Source organism: Pseudophryne corroboree, chromosome 3, assembly GCF_028390025.1.
Source record: "Pseudophryne corroboree isolate aPseCor3 chromosome 3, aPseCor3.hap2, whole genome shotgun sequence".
Taxonomy (NCBI): Eukaryota; Metazoa; Chordata; class Amphibia; order Anura; family Myobatrachidae; genus Pseudophryne; species Pseudophryne corroboree.
The window spans coordinates 159,295,609-159,323,573 of NC_086446.1; the positions used below are offsets into that span (position 1 = coordinate 159,295,609).

Consider the following 27,965-nt stretch of genomic DNA (forward strand, 5'->3'; position numbering starts at 1 on the left):
CAGGTCAAGGGACCCTCAGGCAATAGCTGTGGACGCTCTGGTAACACCGTGGGTGTACCAGTCAGTGTATGTGTTCCCTCCTCTGCCTCTCATACCCAAGGTATTGAGAATTATAAGACGGAGAGGAGTAAGAACTATACTCGTGGCTCCGGATTGGCCAAGAAGGACTTGGTACCCGGAACTTCAAGAGATGCTCACAGAGGACCCGTGGCCTCTACCTCTAAGGAAGGACCTGCTCCAGCAGGGACCTTGTCTGTTCCAAGACTTACCGCGGCTGCGTTTGACGGCATGGAGGTTGAACGCCGGATCCTGAAGGAAAAAGGCATTCCAGATGAAGTCATCCCTACCCTGGTCAAGGCCAGGAAGGATGTAACCGCAAAACATTATCACCGCATTTGGCGAAAATGTTGCGTGGTGTGAGGCCAAGAAGGCCCCTACAGAGGAATTTCAACTGGGTCGTTTCCTGCATTTCCTGCAAACCGGACTATCTATGGGCCTAAAATTAGGGTCCATTAATGTTCAAATTTCGGCCCTGTCGATCTTCTTCCAAAAAGAACTGGCTTCAGTGCCTGAAGTTCAGACGTTTGTCAAAGGGGTACTGCATATACAGCCTCCTTTTGTGCCTCCAGTGGCACCTTGGGATCTCAATGTAGTGTTGAGTCTCCTAAAATCACATTGGTTTGAACCACTCACCACTGTGGAATTGAAATATCTCACATGGAAAGTGGTCATGCTGTTAGCCCTGGCTTCAGCCAGGCGTGTCTCAGAATTGGCGGCTTTGTCATATAAAAGCCCTTACCTAATTTTTCATTCAGACAGGGCAGAACTGAGGACTCGCCCTCAATTTCTCCCTAAGGTGGTTTCAGCGTTTCACATGAACCAGCCTATTGTGGTGCCTGCGGCTACTAGGGACTTGGAGGACTCCAAGTTGCTGGACGTAGTCAGGGCCCTGAAAATATGTTTCCAGGACGGCTGGAGTCAGAAAATCTGACTCGCTGTTTATCCTGTATGCACCCAACAAGCTGGGTGCTCCTGCTTCTAAGCAGACGATTGCTCGTTGGATTTGTAGTACAATTCAGCTTGCACATTCTGTGGCAGGCCTGCCACAGCCAAAATCTGTAAAAGCCCATTCCACAAGGAAAGTGGGCTCATCTTGGGCGGCTGCCCGAGGGGTCTCGGCTTTACAACTTTGCCGAGCAGCTACTTGGTCAGGGGCAAACACGTTTGCTAAATTCTACAAATTTGATACCCTGGCTGAGGAGGACCTGGAGTTCTCTCATTCGGTGCTGCAGAGTCATCCGCACTCTCCCGCCTGTTTGGGAGCTTTGGTATAATCCCCATGGTCCTTACGGAGTTCCCAGCATCCACTAGGACGTCAGAGAAAATAGGAATTTACTTGCCGATAATTCTATTTCTCGTAGTCCGTAGTGGATGCTGGGCGCCCATCCCAAGTGCGGATTGTCTGCAATACTTGTATATAGTTATTGTTACAAAAATCGGGTTGTTTATTGTTGTGAGCCATCTTTTCAGAGGCTCCTACGTTTATCATACTGTTAACTGGGTTCAGATCACAAGTTGTACGGTGTGATTGGTGTGGCTGGTATGAGTCTTACCCGGGATTCAAGATCCTTCCTTATTATGTACGCTCGTCCGGGCACAGTATCCTAACTGAGGCTTGGAGGAGGGTCATAGGGGGAGGAGCCAGTGCACACCAGCTAGTCAGAAAGCTTTTACTTTTGTGCCCAGTCTCCTGCGGAGCCGCTATTCCCCATGGTCCTTACGGAGTTCCCAGCATCCACTACGGACTGCGAGAAATAGAATTATCGGCAAGTAAATTCCTATTATTGCTTTATTTTTTTTAAAGCAAAAGTTCCATTTAAAAATCAAAAATAGTTTGGATCATACAATGACTGGATCACATCATCGCTGGTAAGTATTAAATCAAGTAACAAATATGTTATATTTAACATTACAAAATATTTCATAATTTCATAATCTCTAATTATTAAAACAATTGTTTATAATTTTTACATTTTTGGGTGTAGATATTTAGCATGGTATGTTCTACAAGGAATGTTCTTCACGATAAAAGGAGGATGACTATAATCAATCTTCAATCAATCCTCCTTATTTGGTGATATAATTCCTATTTGTCAACTGTTTTACTTATAAAAAGAAATGATATATATAATAAAACATTCAATTTCAAAATAAAATTTAAATCAAAATTTTTATTCTTGTTAAATGTAATAGTTATAAACCTGTTTTAAAGTTCACCATCATATAATCTTACCACATCATCTTCACAGCAGATTACATTAAGGATGCTATTGCTAGGGAATACATGCGTGTGTGTATGTATTTAAAATATGCCTGGGACATGATGATGGCGTCTTTTGGCCATATAGTTCAGTCTATGAAAGAGCCTAATTAATGCTAATCTGAGCACAGAACCTATTTAATGAACTGTTATTCCAATTTTTACTATCAACTTTGTTACCTAAATCAGAAATATATTTTAATAAAACTAAACGGTGACACACACACACACACACACACACACACACATATATATAAAAGACACATAATCAAAATACAGTTTAATAATTTATTTAAAGCAACCTTAGGAAGCACAATCTGTTTTAAAATTGAAAGCACATATATCATTACAAAAACTAATCCGAAATCACAAAATATTTATAATTTACTTCAAAGTAAATGTTAAATTTATTTAGAAATACTTTAAAAATGTTTATTAATGTATTCATTTCTAAATCTTATATTTTTGTCGCTTCTAAGTCTTTTTGCCTTCTTTCTTTATCCATGTTGAGTATACCTAGATGTATTTTTCCAAGGATGAGTCTGCCAGATGTTCCTAGTTGAAAGTCTAGGAAGGTAAAAGAGAAAACGTTACTGCGATTTTGACAGCCACTTTCTGCCTGATTATCTGTCCCTGTATGCTTACATGTCTGCGTCCATCCAGGCACTGACCCTAATGCATTTATTTTAATGCTAAACATAAAAGGCATCTCCTAATGCCCCCCCATCCCCCGCAAGAGTAAAAGAATCAATATTATGCCCCACCAGCTTACCTGATATTCCGCAACTTTAAAGCTCGATGCCAGCCACTCGCTTAGTTAACTTGCAGGCTGAGCCCTAGTACTGTGATTTGAGACTCTCCATCTTCCTCCAGGGTGATGTCGTTTTCCAAGGATGAGGCTGCCAGATGTTCTAGTTGAAAGTCTAGGAAGGTAAAAGAGAAAACGTTACTGCAATTTTGACAGCCACTTTCTGCCTAATTATCTGTCCCTGTATGCTTACATGTCTGCGTCCATCCAGGCACTGACCCTAATGCCTTTTATTTTTAGCATTAAAATAAATGCATCTCCTAATGCCCCCCCCCCCCCCCCCCCCTCCAAGAGAAAAATAATCAATATTATGCCCCACCAGCTTACCTGATATTCCGCAACTTTAAAGCTCGATGCCGGTCTCTTGATTTAGTTGTTGTCCTCTGAATTTTCTCCTTGTGGTCCTTGCTGTGATACTTGCTGCTCTTCCCCTTCCATAATGTCTGGATCCGTTACTTGTATCTCCTCATCTTGACTTATTTGATGCTCCTGTTGCGTTATTTCAACATTTGGTGGGGCATATCTTGCAAAATCCAAGATAGAGGAATTAAGGTTACTTTGCATTTCCATCATCTCACTTTGTGTGTTTATTGTTTGATCCTCTGGACTTGATCTTCTTTGTTGAGATGCTTGTCCCATGTGGGATTCCCCTTGTGGATGTTGTGTGCTTGTTCCAGAAGGTGGAGGTCTTGCGGTATACATTTGTCTTCCTTGATCAGTCATTAGCTGAAGGAGGTTTGCTATCATTCTGGAGTTGGTCACAGAATCATATTGCCAAACCACCATGTGTTGGATACTCTGCTGAATTTGTTGTGATTGCAAATTAAATATATTTTGATTTACATTAATACGGTCCAATAAAGACATAAGAGAAACAAGATCACTTCCGTGTGCCAACTGTGTTGTAGTAATCTGTTCCAAGCTGTGCTGCATTTGTGTCATGGTCTGTTGCATGTTGTCTAATCGATTATTATTTTCTGTACATCTTCGAGCCTTTGTTGCTCAATTTGCCGCAGTCTTTCAATGATCATACCAAATCCATCTGTATGTTATAGAACTAAAATCATTACTAAAATATGTAAATAAAAATCAAGATTTTCAATTAGTAATTTTTAGTTTATAATACCTGTCCCATGCGATGTTGCTGTGTTTTGCAGTGTTGGCCTGGTTTCCTGCACTGTGTCCTCCTGATTTGCTGGCATGGTCTCCTACACTAACTCCCCCTGTGCTATTGTCCCTGTAACATGCACTGAATCCTCCTGCTGTGTTGGCCTGGTCTCATGCACAGTGTCCTCATGCCCTGTTGACACAGTCTCATGCAGTGTTTCTTCTTGCGCAGTTTGGGTGGGCTCCTGCACAGTTTCCTCTAGCGTTGCGGTTATGTTCTCCTGCTCTATGTTTTCCTCCAAAGTTTTCTCTAAAAGATACTCTTCTGCGTCTCTTGCTTCCTGATTCTTTAAGAAAAGAAGATGTGTGACATATTGTTCACATAAGCATTATGAAAAGCACACCAATGTTCCTGATTTTAGGTATTTTCAAGGCTCACCACATATTCTTCAATAATATTAACTGAGTGACTTGGTTTTAGGCATGTATATATTTAGAATCTTCGTTATTGGCTTGCTCTCAGGACTAAATTTTGAAATAGTCACTCACATTAACCTATTTTATTTAAATAATCAGGAAGCAAGACAATCGAACTATATAAACAATATACTACCTTCGGTATGTGACAATGCTGTTGAAGATGTCTTTCTTGCTGATTGTTGCTTTGTCGGAGTAACCTTTTTCGGTGTGGAGACTGTTTTGCTGCTTTCCTGAGGTGTAGCTGTTCCTGAAAAGTATTATTTAAAAAAAAAAAAAAAAATATATATATATATATATATATATATATGTATTCACACACACACACACTAAAATGCTAAAATAAGTTTGGGGGATATTTACCTGTACCACTAGGTCCAGCCCTTTCTTCCTCTCTGACCAACCTAAAGTATTTCTCAAACTTTTTCTCCCATACTTTCTGTAGTTTCTGTCCAGCCTGTATTTTCTTTTTGGTCACCCTCCTGCAGTCTCTGTCTTTTTTTGCAGCTTGATATTGTCCGCTCTCTATTCCCAGCAACAGACACATTCCTTGCTATCTTCTCCCATGTTGTGTTCTTGAAGCTTTGGTGGACATTTGTTGCTTGTGGACCAAAAAGCTGCAAGCTAAAGGTAATTACTGCATCAATCAGAGCTTCTGTCTCTTCATCTGAGAATTTTGGTGCCCTGGTGCTTGTTCCCTCCTCTGCAGATTCCTCTTCGTCATGTGATCCTCCAGTAACCTGTTCCTGCGATCTTGTTTCTTGTTCATCCTCACTCCGTGTCATTTGTTGGGGTGTAGTTTCCTCTTCCTCTGTTGAAGATAGCGAACGTCGCCTTTTCTCTGCAGCCATTTCTTCAAAGTGCTTCAATTAAATTGAAAAAAATATTATATTTTAAATAATTATTTGAATTATACAATTAGCATATTTACAATATCTAAATTATTTAGTTAATTATCAATTGAAAGTGTAGAACAAAGATGTAAAAACTAGTCCCAAATTAGGAATATGGTTTACAGACAGTATTAAGTACAAACGAGGATCAAATACAGTTAAACACATAATATGTGACGGGTATATTTGGATAATTATTTAAATTTGTGGAAATGTTGATATTGACCATAATAACCTAGCAGCTATTATCACGATAAAAATAACCACCTCTATAGTCCCATTTACACATGCTGCACCATAATATCAATATATTTAAAATAAAAGCACCACTATAGTACCTTTTAAACATGCTGCACCATTTATCTATTTGAAATAATTGCAACACTATAGTACCTGATAGACATGCAGCTCCATTTAATCTGTCATTTAAAATATATATTTTTTAAATTGTACCGTTTGTAAATAAAGCACCTTCATATCTAGTAATTTACTATAAAAGCACCACTACAGTACTATTTAGACATGTTGCACCATAAATTTATTTAATAAAAAAAAAAAAATCTACTGACCGTTATACAAGCAGCACCATTATAGTAACCGGTGTAAATGCTGCTCCAATATCATTCAAACTCTTATTATCTTCGCAAGTAATCTACATAACAGTTGAGATTAGCATGATAAATCTGGGGGGGGGATGTCACAGCCGTCGCTCACAGTAGCGTCCACCCGGCTCCAGCAAGCGAGACATCACTTGCTTGAGACGGGTGGACGCGTGACACATCCTCTTGCTACGCTGCTGTAGCGCGGTTCTCCCCGTCTTCCCACGTCTCTCCCCCGTCTCTGCTTCAGCATCTCTATTAGACTTTTTTTTTTAAAGAATGTACAGTAGGAATGGATCGGACTTCTATTGAATATACCCCATATAGACAAATGCATATTTACGTTAGGACGGGCTTTGAGTTTTCAAGGACGGTTCTTTGCACAAACTTCTTTTCAGGAACAATGAAATAAACAATGAAGAATGTAGATCACAGGCGGTCAAGGGTGATGATCAAACAGCAGCCGGTCATCAGTGGGGTGCCTCAGACAGCAACCGATTCTCATCAGCCAGAAGCCAATTCCCTAAGTCTGCCACGCTCAATGTCAGGGGACGGAAAATGGCGGATAAGGAAGGGCGTGACAGGGATCTTTAAAATGACAAAAAGTGCGCCAAATATTTAACTATGGCATTATTTGAAATGGTATGATGTGATTGGATTGAAAAATGTCACCACAGGAAGTGGGCAGGAAATTTCACAGGAAGAATATTGATCACAGGAAATATGTCAACAGGAGGGTGTGGACATTTGATATTCAAAGTTTATTGCTGTAGTGATTCATGGGTAAATAAAATATGGACTGTGTGTCGCAATGGTGTTAGGTGGCATATTAACTAGCGCTACCGTCTAAACATAGGCGCAGACCGATACAACCGGTTCTAGGCCAGGACGCCCCCAGCCGGACCCCAGTTGTAACTGTCACCCGCCGTGGGGGATGAGCCCAGGTCTAGATGTGCAGCGAGGTCTGGGTGTAGTCGGGTAGTCCTGTCGAACTACAAGTGTCAGCAAAAACACACTCATTTCCAGAATACTAGACAATGCACAGCAGGCAACATGTTTGTTTTTATGCTGCCGAACTGACATTATCCTTCCTACAACGGCATTTGCTGGAGTGCAGTGAGTGAGGGGAAGGCTGTGACCTGTAGTGCCACAGCTTCAAGCAGCGGCGGGGGTGTGCTATTGTCAGGGGGCGTCTTCATTTAGACCTGTATGTTTTAATGGGATGAAGAGGCGCCTAGGTCTGGGCGTCTAGAATTAGCGGGTAGGGGACCTGGAGGAGAAGGGGTGCGGGAGTGTGACTGGGGGTGCCCATCCATTCAGATGTATGACTGCAGGTTGGTGGGCCCTGGCATTTGCTGGAGCACTGTAATATTAGTCAGTTTCAATCTAACTTGTGCCTGACATTTACCTTGTCAATCTAGTTGCTGTCAAATCTATGATTATTTGATATCACAAATCATGGGGCAGGTACCCTACTATGGGGTATATGCATAGGGAAAGGGGCACAGGTCGGATTTTCTAATATACATTTGGTATAGGCTCAGCAGTACCCGGTGGGGAAGTCCAGCAGAGGGGGTAAGGCTCTGACCTGTAGCCCCTCCCCCAGCCCTAGGCGCCATTTAATTCAAATTTTTCATCCCTGGAGCTGCATCTCTCGCCCTCTATTCCAAAATTATTTTGAAAAATGGCGCAGCAACAGCAGCAACTACCAAACATACCATGCAAACTTGTACCCTCTCAGAAAGGAGATATGCTTTTAAACATACAGGGATATTTGTTTGCAAAAAACAAACAACGTGGAGATGTACGTTATTGGAACTCCGTGGAGAAAAAAAGTGGATTTTGTTCCTCATATGCCAGCACAATCGAATTCGGGACACCCGTTGTGAGATCTCACGAGAACACAATCACGCCCCATGTGCTGAACAAACCGACATAGCTTTTGCAAAAGCAGAATTAAAGCAACGTGCTAGAAATACAGCTGAAACACCCGCTCAAATAATTCATACAGTGACCTCCAACATGCCATCAACGAGTGCTGCATCTATGCCAAATCGAGATGCTCTAAGACAAATTGTTAAGCGTGCGAGAATGGAAGGTATGCCAGCGGAAGCTCAAACATTACATGATCTAAATGTTCCCGAACATTTAAAGGACATTGATGGTGAATCTTTTCTTGTGAAAGACTCATCATTCTCAGATAATCGGATTTTAATTTTTACAACCAAGGAAAACATTATAAAATTACATGAAGCCCCATACTGGGTAATGGACGGCACTTTTAAGACGTGTCCAACCATGTTCAGGCAATTGTACACAATATATGCTGTGGTCGGGACTGATCAATCGACGCAAAGATTTCTCCCCCTTGTTTATGGGTTACTATCCAGTAAGAGCGAGGAGTGTTATAAACAATTTTTTTCAGACTTACAAGATTATGCCGAGGATAACGATATACAGCTCGCTCCCCAGTATATACTTACAGATTTTGAATTAGCAGCAATAAATGCTTCAAAAATGGAATTTGCAGGCAGTGTGCATAAATGCTGCCTTTTTCATTTACCACAGAACATTTGGAAATGCATTCAAAGCGCTGGTTTAGTTGACCAATATGGAGCTGACTCTGAATTCTGCAAACAAATGAGATTGTTACAGGCTTTGTCATTCTTACATGACAGCGAGATACCTGCAGCATTTTTGGAAGTAAAAGCTAATATGCCCAGTATTGCTTCCCCAGTGATTCAATATTTTGAGGAAAACTATGTCCTTGGGAAAAGTCGAACTGGGACAAGGAGCAAATCATTGAGAGTTCCTCCTTCTTATCCCCCCTCACTTTGGTCGGTCGCTGAAAATAATCAACTGGGTATACCCCGTACTCAAAATAAACTGGAGGCATGGCATAGAACACAGGTTATCAAACTCGGTACTCAGGACCCCAAATGGTGCATGTTTTGCAGGTCTCCTCACAGAATCACGAGTAAAATAATTATCTCCACCTGTGGACTTTTTAAAATGTGTCAGTGAGTAATTAATACACCTGTGCACCTGCTGGGTTACCTGCAAAACATGCACTGTGTGGGGTCCTGAGGACCGAGTTTGAGAACCTGTGGCATAGGAAATGGAACACTGTTCTGGGCCAAAGAAAACTAGGAGTATATCATCTGATTACCTATATCATTAAGGAGCAGCGCAATACTGAAATCCAATTCCAAAGAGTGATTGCAAATGTGGCAAGGACACCTCCACGTAAATCCACTGAAATAAGAAAAAGGGCATTGGAGACATGTATACGCACCAGGGATTCAGTGGACACCATGACCTTTCTGAGAGGCATCGCACATAATCTGAAAAAATAACTTATACACTTCCAATTTAAAAAAAAAAATATATATATATATATATATATATATATATTTTACCTTTTTTTGTGTATTTTCGAAGATTGGTTTCTCATTGAGAATGGCAGCAATTTTATGTTCTATTTTTCATAATCTTTAATGTTTATAAGTTTGTACTTTTATTAAATATTTGGATCGTTAGTACATATGTGTTAAATAAAAACAGAAGAATTGAGACAGCGCTATTCACTTTGTAAAAAATATATATTTTTAGTTTACTTTTCAATAAAAATAATAAAAACAATAAAGACTATAACATACAATTGTACAATACACACTTTGAACTATAGTGCCGGCCGGTACTAATGATATACTAACAATATATTTAAAACTATACCATATCAACACTGAATGTTGCCACTCTAAATCACCTTTCTAATCACCTGTGTTACCACACTCTTGGTCCCTTTAATGGGAGTTTTTAATCTCAGAGTCAATATCACACAGTGGCTAGAAAACTGATCTATTTGGATAAAGCACAATCTCAACCAAACATACTATATAAAATAAAAATTATAATTTATAAATGGCATCCATTTATCACAACAATTTAATTTATTAAAACACCGAATATGTAATGAATGATGCAGCTGATAATCAATAATCAGCTACTATTGAGCAGAGTCCATATATTCCAATCCAGATATTTGCCATAGGTAAGTATAATTAATACCACAGATGGAACTCATTTAATTATTGTCCATATATGTCAATCAATCTGATTGTTAGTATTTTATAAGATGATTAATAATTCGGCTGTTAATAAAGCAGTTAATTAGTGTAGAATTGAAGATAAATTGATTTTAGTTAATATTTCAGCTGTTGTTAAGACCACAGATTAACTGATTAACGGATTATATTCCAAATGTCCCAGTCTCCACTCAGCATACCATACACTTTATATTCAGTATTTTACCTCTCCTTAGATCGTTGTAGGCATGGCAGCCGCTCCAACAATTTGAGATAATGTTCAAAATATGTGCACCACTTTCCAGAATAGAGGTTTTCTCTCCCGGGTACAGCTTCGGACAAGTGCTTCAATCAGCTACCGCAACTGCTGTATGATGTAATGTCTGTCCCGGCAACCACCTTTATTAACCACTCTCCTCAGTACAGCATGTATTGGTAGGTAGCTTTAACAAGCCACACTGCTGTAACGTATTGAGGTGCACGGTATCCTAAGTCAGCCGCAGCCGACGCTGTATGATAAAGTACTTGTCCCGGCAATTACCTCCACTCTCCACTCTCCTTTACACAGCGTGCGCTGGTGAGAGTGCTTTAGCAAGCCACGAGACAGTGGCACAATGAGGTAAAGAGTATCCACAGTGATCTCTCCGAGTCTCCAAACGCGTTTCTCCGCCTACCCTCCGGCTTCGGCAGCTTCCTCAGTGTAATATATTCCCTCTATCCGTTTATCCTTAAATACCTAATTTTCAAATTGACACATGCGCAATGATGTATGTGGTTCAAGCCTCATTATCATCCATACTGGCTAGACATATATTAACCTCTAAAGCTCCCTCTATTATAATATATTGGCCAGAACATATGATTAACTTTAATATTCTGAATATATTTCTCAAATAATTTAACATCTGTCCACAACATATACAATTATTATTTATTAAATAAGAAAAAAAAAATTTTAAAAAATGTTTTAATTAAAATTAAGAAAAAAACATAAGTTTTAATATTTTAGATTTTATCAATAACCTTATGACCCTTACTGTCAAAGTTAACTATGGCACAACTGGCATCCATTACATAGCCGTATCTATTCGATATGGCGCATCATTATTAAATTTAATTTAGTTTAGATTCCATTAAGTTCAACTGTATCATTCAATCCATTTGGCACAAGTGTATCCATTTTATATATCCAGTAAGCTTCTCTCCTACATAATCGATTAAATCGATCCCCTCCTCTAACAGTATTTTTAATTTGTTCTATTGCTATCATAGTGCATTCATCAAGATTATAAGACTGACAATGTGCAACATGGCTAGACAATGGATGTTTCGCTCCTTTTAGAACGTTTCTTCTATGCTCCATATATCTAATATGCATGGTACGTGTGGTCCTCCCAATATATTGTCTACCACATTTACACGTAATTAGATATATAATATATGTCGAGCTACAATTAAGAAAGTCTTTTATTTGAAATACCTCATTGGTTTTATTCGAAGTATAGGTCATAATTTTTCTCGGTGTATTTTTACATGATAAACAATTAGATTTACCACACTTATGAAATCCAGGTGGTTTTTTCAGGTATCCACATATCAGTTTTAGATTTTATTACCCCTCTCTTAAAATGACTTGGTACCAAAATGGAGCGTAAATTCTCTGCCTTACGAAAAATCATAGTTCCCCTATGATTTAATTGTGGCTTGAGGACTTCATCTAACATCAATAAAGACATATTTCGTTTTATAGTTTGTTGAATCTGATGTGCACAGCTATTATATTGAGTAATGAACATCATATTTCTATTAGAGTCACTTATCATCCTATCTTTTCCTTTTTCTTTTGGTTTAAGTAGTACAGCTCTATCAAGCTGTTCCACTTCCAACATTGCTTCCTCTAGCAATGTAGGTGGATATCCCTGTTCTAAGAATGATGCTTTGAGAATATTAGCTTGTGTTCTATACATTGTCACTGATGAACAATTTCTTCGAATCCGGACAAACTGACCCCTAGGGATATTTTCCTTCCATTTCCTTTTATGGGAACTACTGAACTGCAAATAATTATTCTGATCCACCTGTTTAATAAATGTTTTGGTAGTCAGATTACCATCCTCCACCGCCAGTGCCACATCGAGGAAACTTAATTCCGTATCACTATATGTGTAAGTGAATTTTAATCCATATTCATTCTTATTTAGACCCTCAGTAAAGTTAATCAAGTGCTCTAACGTGCCCCCCCAAATTATAAATAAATCATCTATAAACCGGCCATAGTATACCAGATCCCCACCATATGTGTTAAATTATGTTATCGTTTGGAGTTAAATGGAGTCTGATATTTAAGCAAGTAACAAGTTAGGAGATATTCCAATATAATACAGTTAAATAATTTTTTGGTTATTAAATGTTTCATTTTTATTTTACTTAATTGCTATCTACCTAGTGATGGTCATATTAGCTCCTTATAGCTATGTTTATTATCAATATTTTTGTCCCATCTATGCTTTTCATAATCGTTGGTCAGCGCATGCGTCTGGCCTTCATGAGGATTAGGCTATTTCAGCATGGTAATAGACAGCTGTGTCTTTCAAGTCCACTATACAGTTACACCGAATGTTAACATCATTCAGGAAATCTGTGCGTTTTTCACTCATATACAGTGTTATGGAATGATGATGTCCGGTGTCAAACTAAAGCTGGCTTGTTATGCCTATATGTCTATCAGTAGTATAAAATATTTATAGTGAAATTATTAATAACGCTTGTCTCTTGGATAGTGTTAGAAATGAATATTGTTATCGCCATCAGTTCATCCCATTACAGAAATGGACTACCGTCAGCCCCCCCCCTTCCTCCGCCCTAATATGAAGATGCCATGTTTTATATTGGACATAGGTCCAATATAAAACATGGCATCTTCATATTTCCTGTATTGTGATGTATTATGGTGCCACACTACCAACCAATTATAATGCAAAATGCTATAAAGAGGGGGGATTATATTTTGCCTTGGGGAAGAGCGCTATGAGTGGGTCGTTTCGCGGCTTACACTGGGCGTCTGATGAATGCAGGGGTGACGGCGCCACCTTGATGAGGGCGCCCTGACATGGCGGGGCGCAGGGGACGCACACACACCGCCAGACCCACACTACTTGTCCCATGTAGTGAGGCAAGGAGCGCATCCAAACCTTGGGGGCTGTGAAGGATGTGAGCGGGCAGCCTGGGACATGTAGTGCCATGCCTTGGGCAAGAGCGCTATGAGTGGGTCGTTTCGTGGCTTACACTGTGGGCGTCTGATGAATGCAGGGGTGACGGCGCCGCCTTGATGAGGGCGCCCTGACATGGCGGGGCGCAGGGGACGCACACACACCGCCAGACCCACACTACTTGTCCCATGCAGAGAGGCAGGGAGCGCATCCAAACCTTGGGGACTGTGAAGGATGTGAGAGGGCAGCGTGGGACATGTAGTGCCGTGCCTTGGGGAAGAGCGCTATGAGTGGGTCGTTTCGCGGCTTACACTGGGCGTCTGATGAAAGCAGGGGTGACAGCGCCGCCTTGATGAGGGCGCCCTGACATGGCGGGGCGCAGGGGACACACACACTGCCAGACCCACACTACTTGTCCCATGCAGAGAGGCAGGGAGCGCATCCAAACCTTGGGGGCTGTGAAGGATGTGAGAGGGCAGCGTGGGACATGTAGTGCCATGCCTTGGGGAAGAGCGCTATGAGTGGGTCGTTTCACGGCTTACACTGGGCGTCTGATGAATGCAGGGGTGACGGCGCCGCCTTGATGAGGGCGCCCTGACATGGCCGGGTGCAGTACACACACACCGCCAGACCCACACTACTTGTCCCATGCAGTGAGGCAAGGAGCACATCCAAACACAGCCCCTGTGAAGGATGTGAGCGGGCAGCCTGGGACATGTAGTTCGCGGCTTACACTGGGCGTCTGATGAATGCAGGGGTGGTGACGCCGCCGCCTTGATGAGGGTGCCCTGATATCGCGGGGCGCAGGGGACACACACATACACACACACCCACCCACACACCCAGACCCACACTACTTATCCCATGCAGAGATGATTAATATCGGCGTCTTATACTTTGCTCCCTGATAAGGATAAGAGCGCGTGGGTATGTCGTCGAAGTATAGGTGTTTAATTGACGAGTGGCATATACCTGGGCACGGTTGAAAGGGCAGGTAGGGATATGGGTGTGTAGAGGTGTATGCCTTGGACATGGTGGGTATGGGAGACATGCATGGCGTGGATTTAACGGGGGGGAGCGTCTTCATGCATGATGGATGGTGATACTTGTTTGGCTTTTGGATATTGGAGGTTGTCTGTGTTTTTGTTGTCGGTATTGCGATCGATCCCAGTACTGCCGTAGTTTTGGTTGTCGGTATTGCGTGTGTCTGTGTTTAGTTTTTGACGGTGTTTAATAGTTATCGGTATTGTTTCTTGTCGGTATTTGTTATTTGTCGGTATTTCGTATTGTCGGCATTTGGTCCATGTCGATATTTCGTATTGTCGGTATTTGGTTCATTTGTTATTTGTCGGTATTTCGTATTGTCGGTATTTGGTCCATGTCGGTATTTCGTATTGTCTGTATTTGGTTCATGTCGGTATTGTGATCGATCCCAGTACTGCTGGTATTATGTGGTGTCGGTGTTTTGGTTGTCGGTATTGTGTGTGTCGGTGTTTCGTTTTTGACGGTATTTAATAGTTATCGGTATTGTTTCTTGTCGGTATTTGTTGTTTGTCGGTATTTCGTATTGTCGGTATTAGGTCCATGTCGGTATTGCGTATTGTAGTTATTTGGTCTATGTCGGTATTTCGTATTGTCGGTATTTTGTTGGTCTGTTTCATGTTGTAGTCGGTTTTGTGGTTTTGTCTGTATTGTGGTTATCTGTATTTGTGTTGGGTCGGTATTTTATTTGTCGGTATTCTGGTGTCGGTATTTGATCCGTCGGTATTACATCTAGCGGTATCTTGACCGCATCCCGCTCCCAGACCCAGTTCAATAGGACTGCGCTTCCCCCATGGCCCCCTCCTTTACCAGGGCCTGCTCACGGCCCCAGAGAAGTGCCGCGATTCATGGGTGATTAGGGGGCATAGCCTAATGCCGATAAGTGCCTGCCTTCATGACAGACTTGTGGCTGTACTGTGTGTAAGGTAAGAGTCTCTCCCGCTCGCTCCCTCTCTCTTTCCCAGTTCCCCTCTCCAGAGGCAAGCGCAGGTTTTGTAAGGGGGGGGGGGGTTCCATATATGTGCGGCATAAAAAAATATTTAAATAAGTGTGTGTGTGTGTGTGTGTATATATATATATATATATATATATATATATATACACATACTGCCCTGCAAGCGGCGGCACTCGGAGACTGGTTTCAGCAAATAGACAAGTACAAGTGCAAAAGTGTCTTTAATCCATTCCAACGTTTCGGGTCCGTGACGCCCCTTTTATATATATATATATATATATATATATATATATATATATATATTTAAAATGCAAGCATATGGAAACCCCCTGAACCCCTGCAAATATTGTGTGTGTGGGGTATGGTGTGTGTGTGTGTGTGTGTGTGTGTGTGTGTGTGTGTGTGTATATATATATATATATATATATATATATATATGTGTGTGTGTGTGTGTGTATATATATATATATATATATATATATATAAAGACAGGATTAAGACCCTTTTGTGCGCTAAACCCGGAGAAGCTCAAACCACTGAGAAAATACCTCCTGTCAGAAAAGGTACAAGAAATAAAATAGAAGAAAACAGAATTCTCATGGGAGCTGAACCACTTCAAATTATCAAAATATTGAAATTAAAAATTGTTTATTCATAAAATTAACAATGAATCTTATAACATTGTTATAAACATTTGTAACACAAATGAATAAAAATTATTTCATAAGATCATGTACTGTACATCAGATGAACAGAGATATGTTGTTTATCAATGAGCTGATGGATTAAATTCAGATGATATCTATTGTTGCGTAAGATATCAGATGCATGATCTAATCCACATACTTGAAGAAACCCAACGCGTTTCGTCCGCTAGAACTTCATCAGGGGTTATATAATCAGATATCAATAATAGTGAATTTCAATATCATATCCAGACTATGCCGTTGATATAAGCAAGATATCAGTTTGGCTTCACCAACAAATATCAATAAATAGTGTGGAAAGTAGTGCTGTGAACAATTCCTTTTAAATGCATCAATTGGTCACTTCACAACAATATGTGAAAATTAAGTAATTCAAGGACAATTAAGTAACCTCCTTTACAATGCCTCAAGGGTTCACTTCACAGCTATATATATAAATATATATATATATATATATATATATATATATATATAATATACAAGAAATCCCTGCACTCTCACAAATACTACAGCCAACAGCTGGGGTGCCAATCAGAGTCCTGCCCTTTTTGGGGCGGGGCCCATAGTACAATACAGGTTATCCCACACTAATGGGAAAAGATAGCACTCTCCAGACTTAGCATCCAATAAATCAAAATAGTAAATTTTAATGTAAGGGTAATCTCACAGTTCCAAAGTGGTTTCAAAAACGATTTCCAACGTTTCGGTCCCCAGCGGGACCTTTTTCAAGGAATATACAGTCCAGTCAACAGGATCAGCAATACAGCATATATCAGCATGGCAGGAAACCGGAGACACAGATATTGCCTCACCGGCCCCTGCTAAATACCCATCCTAAAGGCGCCAAACACGCCCCCAACACGGCCGTTGGCCGTGTGGAACGCATAGATGGAACGTAAGCGCGTCACTTCCACCGGAAGTGGGCTGCGTCCAAAGATGTGGCCCATACACAGAATCAAACTAGCGGTCACCATTCGCGAGTGAACCACAATTGGAACGCAACGCGTCACTTCCGGTATTACCGGTGACGAGCTGCGTCCATGGCAACCGATGTCCACAGTCCGCACAGTCTCGGTTGCGGACATCACTTCCGCCATCGTCACAGGTTGCGGCGCCGGGTAATCATAATGTAGCACAAAGTTTGTGAACAAAGGGTAACACCATTAGTAATATTATATTGGGGCTCTTTAGTGAATATTGTTAATAGGGATCAGAACAGCCTGCGCTCCACAGGCCGGAAGTGAGTTGATCCGGTTGCCATAGCGATCCTTAGGTAATATTGCACACAATTAGGGTATAGCAGAGGCCAGTGAGGTCACTCAAATGGGAAATATACACTACTAAGTAAGCATAGAACCAAGGTTAGAGTATAATGAGACAATCAAAATTAGAAAAACAATCAGAAAATAGAAACAGTATTATAAACTCATACAGATACATTTTAGTGAAATCAGAAAGACATCATATATTTCAACAATTCCTGGTTCCATACTCAGCAGTGCGAACTGTGAGATTACCCTTACATTAAAATTTACTATTTTGATTTATTGGATGCTAAGTCTGGAGAGTGCTATCTTTTCCCATTAGTGTGGGATAACCTGTATTTTATATATATATATATATATATATATATATATATATATATATATATATATATAATATTATACAAACATACACACATGCATATACACACATGTAAGGAATACATATGTACGACAGAATGCCAGCAGGGGGGAGCGCAACGAAGCCCCTTGCGTGCTCGCTGCGCTCGCCACAGGTTCTATTCCCACTCTGTGGGTGCCAAGGACACTCACGAGAGGAAATAGCCCCTGTGAGCCGGTAAATATATGGCCTCCATAGACCGACAGCGCAGGCACCAAGACTATCCTCCCCCACATATTAAGACAGCACACAGGCACCATGATAATCCCCCTTTCCCTCTAGGGACTGATAGCACACAGGCACCACGACCATCCCCCCACTACCCGACCACATACACAGTACACAGGCTGGCACCATGATCATATCTCACTATCCCCCCTCCCCTGCCGCGGTCCCCGCACTCATGCTGGTCAAATAGAGCTTAATTCATTGTTAAATACCGGCATCCACCTAATCCCGGCATAGACACATCACCTTGCTGCTCTGAAGTGACGATAAGGAAGACTGCACCGCTACCATGCGCCAGGCTCTCACCTCTCAAGCTCTGCCACGGGAGATCAGCCTGAGAGGAACTGCTTGGATTCCCCCTACATGCCAGCAGCCAGCCTCTCGGTGTGTATGTGATGCAGCTGCTGCAGCCGCACGGGGAGCCTCATACTGCCTGAGGCTCAGAGATCCGGCAGGCGCAAAGTATAAAAAAGAATAATAAGCAGTATGCTGCTGCACTATGATCGGCGAACAGGGAAGGTTTCCAGGTACTCAGAAACCCCCCCCCTGCATGCGCGTATACTATCTCTCCCTAATACTCTCCCGCCTCTTGCTCCTCTCTCGCTGACACTCTCTCTCCTTTTGCCCCTCTCTCTCTGACACACTCTCCTCTTGCTACACTCTCTCCATCAACCTCTTTGTTTCTCTATAACCCCTCACTCCTCCCCTAAGGGGAATTGTAGCGGCAGTGGATGGAGGGATGTGTGGGTATGGGGTCGAGGTGGGGAGAGAGGCCCAGAGATATCTGCATACTGGGCCCCAATATTTCTGTTGCCGGCCCTGCCTGCTCCCTGGAGGTCCCGGTGGCCAGCCTCACCTACACGATGGTGCTTGCTGGCACAGTGCTGTAGTCCCAAGCTCCTCCTTCCCCATCACAGCACCTTCGTCAGTGGGACTCCTGGTCTCCATCTACATGGTGTGTCCGACTCCCCACCATGGTGCTGCCTCCTTTCCATCCCAATAGTATCACATCCTCCTCCCTGGTGGCTCCGCCCCCAGGGGTGCCAAAATGAGGCTCTGGCTTGTCCCTCCAACCTATAAATGTTCTGACGCCCCTGGTCCTTACCTATATAGTTATGGACAGTTTCAGAAGCGCCTCAGGATGTTATATGAAGGAGCTTCTCCTCTTCCACTGTTCTTTTACGTTCTCTAGCTATAGAAAAGCAGATAGTGTTTGTTTTTCGTGGGGAGGGGGGGGGTTATTAAACCCAATTTATACATGTATACTATACACTACTTATAGAAATAACCTTTCCATTTTTTCCTTTATTTTGCTGCTCTTATTTTGATACCATGGGTTAGAAATGTTTTAATAAACGTCAAGTATTAATTGGAAAGTTATAGGCAGATATTGTTGTAAGCATTTGGGCGTTGAGATTCCGGTTTGACTTTTAGTGCAGCACTTGGGAAAACTCACCTTTTCCCTAGATACTATTTTTGAGCCTTTGTAGATCTGCCAGGATCACAATTATCGGGGGAATGTACCATGCTTACTTGATATTGTCAACAAGTAATTGAGCAAGGTATTTGAAACATTAATACTCCTATTTTGGTCAGCAAAATGCTCATTTATGAACATTATAAAAAAGAGAAATGTAAAATGTTACAGTATATGCCTGATGATATCTCGTAGCTGTGCCATATAGGCTTTTCTATAATGGCTACTGTAATGTTCTTGGTGGCAGCAGTGCCGTGAATTTTGGGCCAGATTCAGAGATGTACACCAACCCAATTGTTAACATACATCTCCTGCGCAAGTGCAGATCTCTGCGACTCCTGTCGCAGTGCCCCCTACCCCCCTCCCTTGGTGCAGGGACAGGACGTCAACAACCAATGTTTAGAAAAAGGAGTGTTGTCCCTATTGCCTTGGCATGCCTAGGCCAGCGACCACATCCTTGGACGCAGCTTCACTTTAGTGAAAACACTGGCTATCCTAAGTATCCTGAGGGTCACTCAGATGACCAATGTTCACACAGAATGATCAGAAGCTTTGGACGTAGCAGCGGATCACAGAAGTTGGCTGGAGAGATGTCTGTTTACACAAGATGCCTCCAGCGGCATTAATACATTTTAGCACAGCCGCTGCATTTGCCTCAAATTTTGACCAACGAACCTATGGTGAAACCAAATCTCTGATGCAGTCAAAATCCACCCCTTTCCACAACAAGAGTTCTGAAATACTGATTGATAATTTGGCAGATTAGGCATTGTAAATATGTTTGATGGGGTTTGATCCAACATTGAGCAGTGTCATCTGTTTGTTTGTCTTTCAGCCCAGCAGTTTTTAGTGTAGACGACACAGTGCTTGAAGTGCACTTTGTTCTCGCCACCCTATCGGATACAGATAACACGTCGCAGTCCCTAAGCCAAAGGTAATGCTACAATGACATTAGCTTTCAAGCATGTATGTCTCGTTTTTAGTGTTGCTAACCTGGGTCTGACGATGGCAGCGATAAAAAAGGAAAGTGACTGCACAGAACAATAGCTTTCCACTGGCCTGCACAGTCGTGCCCCTCCTAGACTGTCCATGTAGCAGCAGCTTTTGGCAAAGGTACGCACACAGCCTAGTTTAGTCTGTGCAGTCTGTACCCTGAGGCATTTGCCAAAAGTTCATGCAAACCACTTTGCCAGCGTAAGTATTGGAGGAACATCATATCTGTCTATTTAAGGTCTGACTTTTGAGTATATATGGATAGACAGATGGATCGCGCAGATATTTATATTTCTTTCTCTCCGTTAAAACACACCTTAAATGCATTGATGAGCAATAAAATAATAAAACTGGTCTTAATTGCTCTATCAAAGCTACGTGACTCTCCTAGCCATTACTAAAACCTGTCATTCCCAATCTGACACCACTTTTCCTGCAACTTTCTCCTCTCTGGGCCTCACATTCTCTCACCCCCTGTGCCAGTGGTCACCCATAGTAGTGCTTCTTCCAACCTGCCCACTTACGAGTAGCTGTTATTCCCTTGGCCCTCCCTCCAAATTCCTGGTTCACTCACTTCCTCTCTTCATATCTTCCCTTCATCATCTTAGGTGACTTCAATATCCCTATCAATATCCCCACACAATCCTCTGCCTCTAAACTCTTTACCTCACCTCATCATTTGGTGTCTACCTATAGACCTTTCCATATGAGTGTGCACTCTCTTGATCTGGTCTTCACTCACCATTCCCCCTCTCTGAATATCACCTACTCTATTTAATGGAATGTCGGTCACAAAACCGACCCCTACATCCCGCCCACTCAAAATCCTGATAGTCGGCATGCCGACTAGCAGGGACTATTCCCGCAAGGGGCTTCGTTGTGCTTGGCGTTGGCTGAGCCTTGTACATGATTGCCGCTTTAAAAATCGTCCGAATTCGGCCGGCATCTTGCATGGCTGCCGAACTCAGACTTCATTACATCGCGCCCATGGTCATCATCCAATACCCCCACCCTGGCTTCTCCGCTACCTCTCTTCTTTTGCCTGTTCCTATCTCTTGCCCACCTCTTAAATCTTTCCATCTCATCAGGCGCTGTCTCCTTTTCATTCAAGCATTCCTTCCCCTACCCTGTTCTCAAAAAAAAAACCTTGATCCTAACACTGTCTCCATTTACCGGCCCATCTCTCTCCTCCCTAGTGCCTCCAAACTCCTCCTGAAAATTATATACAACCACTTTTATTTCTTCCCACTCCCTGCGTGACCCATTTTAGTCTGGCTTCTGTCCTTTCCACTCCAGTGAAACTGCCCTCTCAAAAATCAACAGTGACCTCTTTGCTGCCAAATTCAAGGACCTCTACTCTGTGCTCATTGTTCTCATCCTCTCTGCTGCTTTTGAAACCGTGGACCACTCTCTCCTCCTGCAAATCCCTCACTTCCTCGGTCTAAGTAATACTGCCCTCTCCTGCTGTACTCCTGTCTCTGACCGCTTCTTCTCTGTCTCTTCTCATGACTCCACTGCTCCCCCCACTTCCACTAACAATAGGTGTCCCCCATGGTTTTCTTGGATATCTCCTATTCTTCCTTTATACTTCCTTTTCAGGTGAACTAAGCAGCTCTTTTGGCCTCCAATGTCATCTCTATGCTGATAACACTCTCAGATATACCTTTCCTGACCTCCGACTCTCTCCTCACTTATATCTCCAACTGTCTCTCTGCTATCTCTTCCCAGAAGTCCCAGTGCTTTCTTGAACTTAACATGTCTAAGAAGGAGCTGATCATCTTCCCACCTTCCACAATAACTTCACCTACCACAGTTTTTTTAATCTATTGACAGCACAACAATCTCCTCTGCTCCCCAAGTGCGCAATCTTGGAGATATCCTTGACTCCTCCCATTCCCTCAAACCACACATTTAGTAGTTTTCGCAGTCCTACCGTGTCCATATCAAAAAAAATATCCAGGATCGGATCCTTTCTCACCCTGGATAGAACTAGGAACCTAATCCACTCATTGGTCATCTCTAGACTAGACTAGACTACTGTAATCTCATATCTGACCTCCCTGCCTCCATACTTTCTTCAGTCCACCTTGTCCTCAATGCTGCTGACCGGCTCATCTTCCACTACAAACATCTCCATCTGCCTCCCCTGTTTTACAAGCCCAACCCTACCACTGGTGAACCCAAATCAAGCTTATTCCATTCACTCACTTACTCCCCTAAAGCCTCTCCAATTTACCTCTCTGATCTTATCTCCCTTCACACTTCCACTCAGTCTCTTCACTCCACAAATGAATGGCTCCTCTTTTGCCAACTGATTACTTAATCCCACTTCCGCCTCCCAAGATTTTGCGTGTGCTGCTCCCTACCACTGGAATTCTCTTATTCTCACTATCAGACTCTCGACTTATCTACTACACTTCAAACTGGCTCTCAGGACCCACTTTTTCATCAAAGGGGTATATTCAATTGTAGTTGAAAGCTGCCGTCTGCCGAAAAGACGGCAGTTTTCGACTTTTTTAGGTCGGAAGGGGTTCCGACCTCTTCAGTATAATCCCAAATTATTCGACAAGTCGAGGAATTCAACTTGTCGAAAAGCACGTGGATCGGCAGAATAGCTGCTGATCCGCATGCTTCTGTCGAAAACGGGGCCAAAACTGACCTTTCGACCATCTCAATCTGACTTTAAAAACAGTCGGATTGAGATGAGGGAGCCGAGAGGGGGAGACAGGGTAGAGCAGCACTACAGCAGCGGCTATAGCAGCGAAGCCGGAGAATGTGTCACAGCCGCCGCTCACGGCAGCGTCCACCCGGCTCCAGCAAGCGAGACCTGTTGCAGCTGGGTGAACGCTGCCGTGAACGGCGGCTGTGACACATCCTCCGGGTACGCTGCCATATCCGCTGCTGTAGCGCTGCTCTCCCCCGTCTGCCCGTAGCTCTCCCCCGTCTCAGCTCCCGCATCTCAATTCGACTTTTTTAAAGTCGAATTGAGATGGCATTTAATAGCCCTTGTCGGATCCATTCCGACAAATGAATGTCGGAATGGATCAGACTTCAATTGAATATACCCAATAGTCGTACAGCTCTGATCTTAACCCACTGCCCCATGCTCACTGTCTACCCCTCCTCTTTAGAATGTAAGCTCTCACAAGCACAGCTCTCTACCCTCATGTGCTTTTCTTTTGCATACTTATACTAGTATCTACTCCATACTCCCTATCAGCACCTAACCTTTGGTTTCTGCCACGTGTTGCTTATTTGAGTTATGATAAACCATGTACTTGTCATGCATTGTCATGTGCTGTAAGTAACTGCTTTCTTGTTTTGCTCCTTTGTTTATGTTCTTTGGTAGGTGCTGTGGAACTCTTGTTGCACAATATAAATAAAGAGTAACAATAATTCATTTTAATATTGTTCTAGACCTTGCTTACCTAATGATGATGATGACTTTCTGGGTGATGACCTTGATTACATGATCGCCATGGAAACTACTCTTGCAGGACCTTCCTCTCCTCCACGCAGCCCAACCTTCTGCAGCCGCCCACTCCCAAGTCCTGTACAGGAAGAACCAGCTGTGTATTCAGGAAGTGAGGATGAGCCAGAATTGGAGGTTCCTGGTACTCCCCCTAACAAGAAGGTAGAATGCAGAATGCTTCTTAGAAGGGTTTAAAGCATGGAATTAAATGGTCAGAGTAATAGAGATTTCGGACACATTATGGGGCAGATGTATTAATCCTGGAGAAGGGATACAGAAGTGATAAAGCAGTAATAAGTGCAAGGTGATAACGCACCAGCCAGTCAGCTCCTTACTGTAATTTTTGAAATCCGTAATGAGTGGCTGGTGAATTATCACTTTGCGCTTATCATTGTTTTAACACTTCTTTTTCTCTTACGTCCTAGAGGATACTGGGGTCCACACTAGGAGCCATGGGCACTTTAAGAAATTGTTAGTGTGGGCTGGCTCCTCCCTCTATGCTACTCCTACCAGACTCGGTTTAGAAAATGTGCCCGGATGAGCCGGTCACGCTTGGGAAGCTCCTGGAGAGTTTTCTGCATTTATTTTCTTTTTTGTTGTTTTCAGGCAGGTATGGCTGGCACCAGACTGCCTGCTTCGTGGGACTTAGGGGGGAACGGCCCAACCTCCCTAGGGTTAATGGACCCGTTCCCCGCTGACAGGACACTTAACTCCTGAGGGTCCTATTTCCAAGCCTCACCATTGTGAGCGTACTGACCCGCAGCACGCCGCCACCACTAACAAAGCCAGAAGTAAGAAGAGTGGTGAGTAGGTCGCCGGCTCTAATGGTGGCACAAGCGGTAGGAGCGCAGCGCTGATGAGCAGGCTGCGGCTCCAGCCTTCAGAGGCATACAGGGTGCTGTGTGTTCCTCTGTGAGGGGCGAGCTGAAGCCACAACAAACATATATCCACATTGGCACCAATTCTACAGGGGTTTTAACCCACTGTAGAACAGAAATTACCTCAGCCAGTATAAAAAAAACTGGGAAGACCGCACGCCATTAAGGGGGTGGGGCTTCACTATGAGCGGATCAAGCAGCTCCCCAGCGCCATTTTCCCTCTGCAGCTATACACAGGCAGACTGGCAGGGAAGCGCAGCTCCTCCACAAGGACTCCAGAGCACCTCTGCGGTACCAGGAGGTCATAGCAAAGGGGGGGGGAGCAATATTTGGTGTACTAAACCCTATTAAGGGTACTTAGTTTGCGACCCAGCTGAACTTGTACTTTAGCTGTAGGGGCGCTGTGTGGCTGGCTCCCATTATACTCTGTGTCTCCCTAGAAGGGCTCTGTGTGGGTTAGCTGTGTTTTACCCTATTTTTCTGTGTGTACAAATAATGGGTACAAAGTACTAGTTATATACTGTTAAAATTGAGCATCTCTATAATAGAGAAGTACCATTGTTTCAATTGTCAAGAAGATAAACCTATAGGGGGAAATGTAATTGGAGTTTGAGAATCAAAAAATGAGAGATTTTGTGAGAGTTCTCATGATATTTTAAAGTGGCAATCATTTACATGGCAGAACCAGGTTGATTTTCCCATTTAAATGATTGCCCCTTTAAAAGATCAGGAGAACTCTCACAAAATTTCTAATTTTCTGATTCTCACACTCTATTACATTTCCCCCCCCATAACTTCAGATTAATCGGGTCAGTGCTCCAAGTGTTGTTTTGCCTCGGCATAATTTATGGGAATGTGGAAAGATAAGCAAATTCTGAGGTTAAGGAATTTCTTTAAAAAATAGATTATTTTCTCTCTTTCTGACCCATTTTAACGTTGATAATTGGTCTCATATAAAAAGACTATTTTAAAAAGGCTACTTACCGCCATAATAACAGTGACCAAAAATGTTGTTATGCAAAATGAGATAGTGAAAACCCCCTCCTTTCTTCACTCAGTTAAGCTGTGCAATTATAGTTGTTGTATTATGACAGATGTGCCACACTGCCTGATATAGAACATGGGGTTGTGAGTTTTATAATAAATGGAGATACCTTGGACCTCTCACAACAATTTAATTACTTGAGACCACCACTTGGTGTTTATATAAGCAAGTACATCCTAGCTCACGATACAATTAACGTGCTTTACTATTATGTTAAGCCTCCTGCTGTTCTGCTCCTAGACGTTAATGAGAGGCTGTTCTGCATTCGTTCTATGTTGGCTTTGAGTTGTTGAGACATGCCCGGAGACTTCTTTCTTATCCTCCTCTGTCTTCCCTATTATTTCTATTTTTTATTTCAGAACTTCTATGGTTTATATGATGGTATGATAATGGCTTTATTGTATCTTCATTTTGTTTACATTTTTGGGGTACAAAATGTATTGACAATGTACTGTCTCGTTTATCAAGCTTCAGCTTTGGGTGTTTACTGATGTATGTTTTCATTGCTCTAAGCTGTAATGTTCTGATTTTTTACTTTTGAAATAAAGAAAATTTTTGTTTTTTAAATTGGCAAGAGGAATACAAATTTGAAAGCTTACTTAATTATTTAATATTATTTGTTAATCTTTATAAAGCACCAGTATGCTCTGCAGCACTTTACAGTTGCGATCAAACACACATTAATGAACAATTGTGCCAGTCTTGTACTTTCAGTGATTCCAAAGATATTTCCTGCCTTTAGCCAGTTACTTTGATTCTATCCTAATTCCGTTCTTTTCTTTTTTTTTTTCTCCCTAATCTAGTTTCGATCTCTCTTCTTCGGATCTGTCCTTCAAAATTCAGGCCGGACAGCGGAAGAAGTTCTGGCTGAAGACAGTGATGGATAGTGGCGAAAAGGAAATTTCAGTTTTCATCCATAATATGTACTGACTCCACATAGTAAACTGTTACTTGCGTGACGCCATGACTGTACGCTGATCACTGAGAAGCATGTACTTCATAAACTTTCTCCCTTACAACTCCTGCAAGAGTGTTCACGCACTTAGAAGACAACTTTAACCTTTGCAGAAACACAGATTAAAGCAGCCATATGTTCTATTTATTATTAACATATGATTCATTACATGGCTTCAAACTATAAATTCTTCTATCAACTGCCTGACATAACCATGAATCAGTGGGGCAATTATGGCAGCAGTTCCTCATTGTATAAGGAATTAGTTGGACTGGTTGAGCCATCTCCCGGTGTGTAATATGCTTTGAGGAAACGGTCCGTGTGTAGGTAGTTTTAGCATTGAATCGTGAATCTGCCAGGAAAGTAAGTACTGAGAACACTTCACACTTATGAAAACTGTGCTTGATTTTAAATATATTATCCATTTTGTATAGAAACATATTTGGTCAAAGCTCTATGTTTTATTTTTGGCATAAATGACTCCACAGAGTGGAGCCGCTGTTGCAGTATCCGTTTTATATCTCTGCCTTTGTGAACGGATGCAAAACAATAGGTAGGTCTTATTACATGTAACTTGCTACCAGTGTTGTTTGTACATTGGTGGCAGCACATTTACTAACTAGAGCAAGAGGTGTTTTATGTGTTTAAACTTTCTCTATCGTCCTAGTGGATGCTGGGGTTCCTGAAAGGACCATGGGGAATAGCGGCTCCGCAGGAGACAGGGCACAAAAGTAAAGCTTTCCGATCAGGTGGTGTGCACTGGCTCCTCCCCCTATGACCCTCCTCCAAGCCAGTTAGATTTTTGTGCCCGGCCGAGAAGGGTGCAATCTAGGTGGCTCTCCTAAAGAGCTGCTTAGAAAAGTTTAGCTTAGGTTTTTTATTTTACAGTGAGTCCTGCTGGCAACAGGATCACTGCAACGAGGGACTTAGGGGAGAAGAAGTGAACTCACCTGCGTGCAGGATGGATTGGCTTCTTGGCTACTGGACATCAGCTCCAGAGGGACGATCACAGGTACAGCCTGGATGGTCACCGGAGCCTTGCCGCCGGCCC

General features: G+C 42.3%; 1 protein-coding gene across 3 annotated transcripts in view; it reads left to right on the top strand.

Moving 5' to 3' along the window:
* RAD9A (RAD9 checkpoint clamp component A) overlaps positions 1 to 27,351 on the top strand; it is a 321,575-nt gene extending 294,224 nt beyond the window's left edge. For all 3 annotated transcript variants that reach the window (XM_063958518.1, XM_063958519.1, XM_063958521.1), the window contains 3 exons: positions 20,407 to 20,505; positions 23,982 to 24,198; positions 26,763 to 27,351. In XM_063958518.1, the coding sequence (XP_063814588.1) occupies positions 20,407 to 20,505; positions 23,982 to 24,198; positions 26,763 to 26,846 (400 nt within the window). In that variant the 3' untranslated portion in view covers positions 26,847 to 27,351. The remainder of the gene's footprint in view (positions 1 to 20,406; positions 20,506 to 23,981; positions 24,199 to 26,762) is intronic.
* The last annotated feature ends 614 nt before the right edge of the window (positions 27,352 to 27,965 follow it).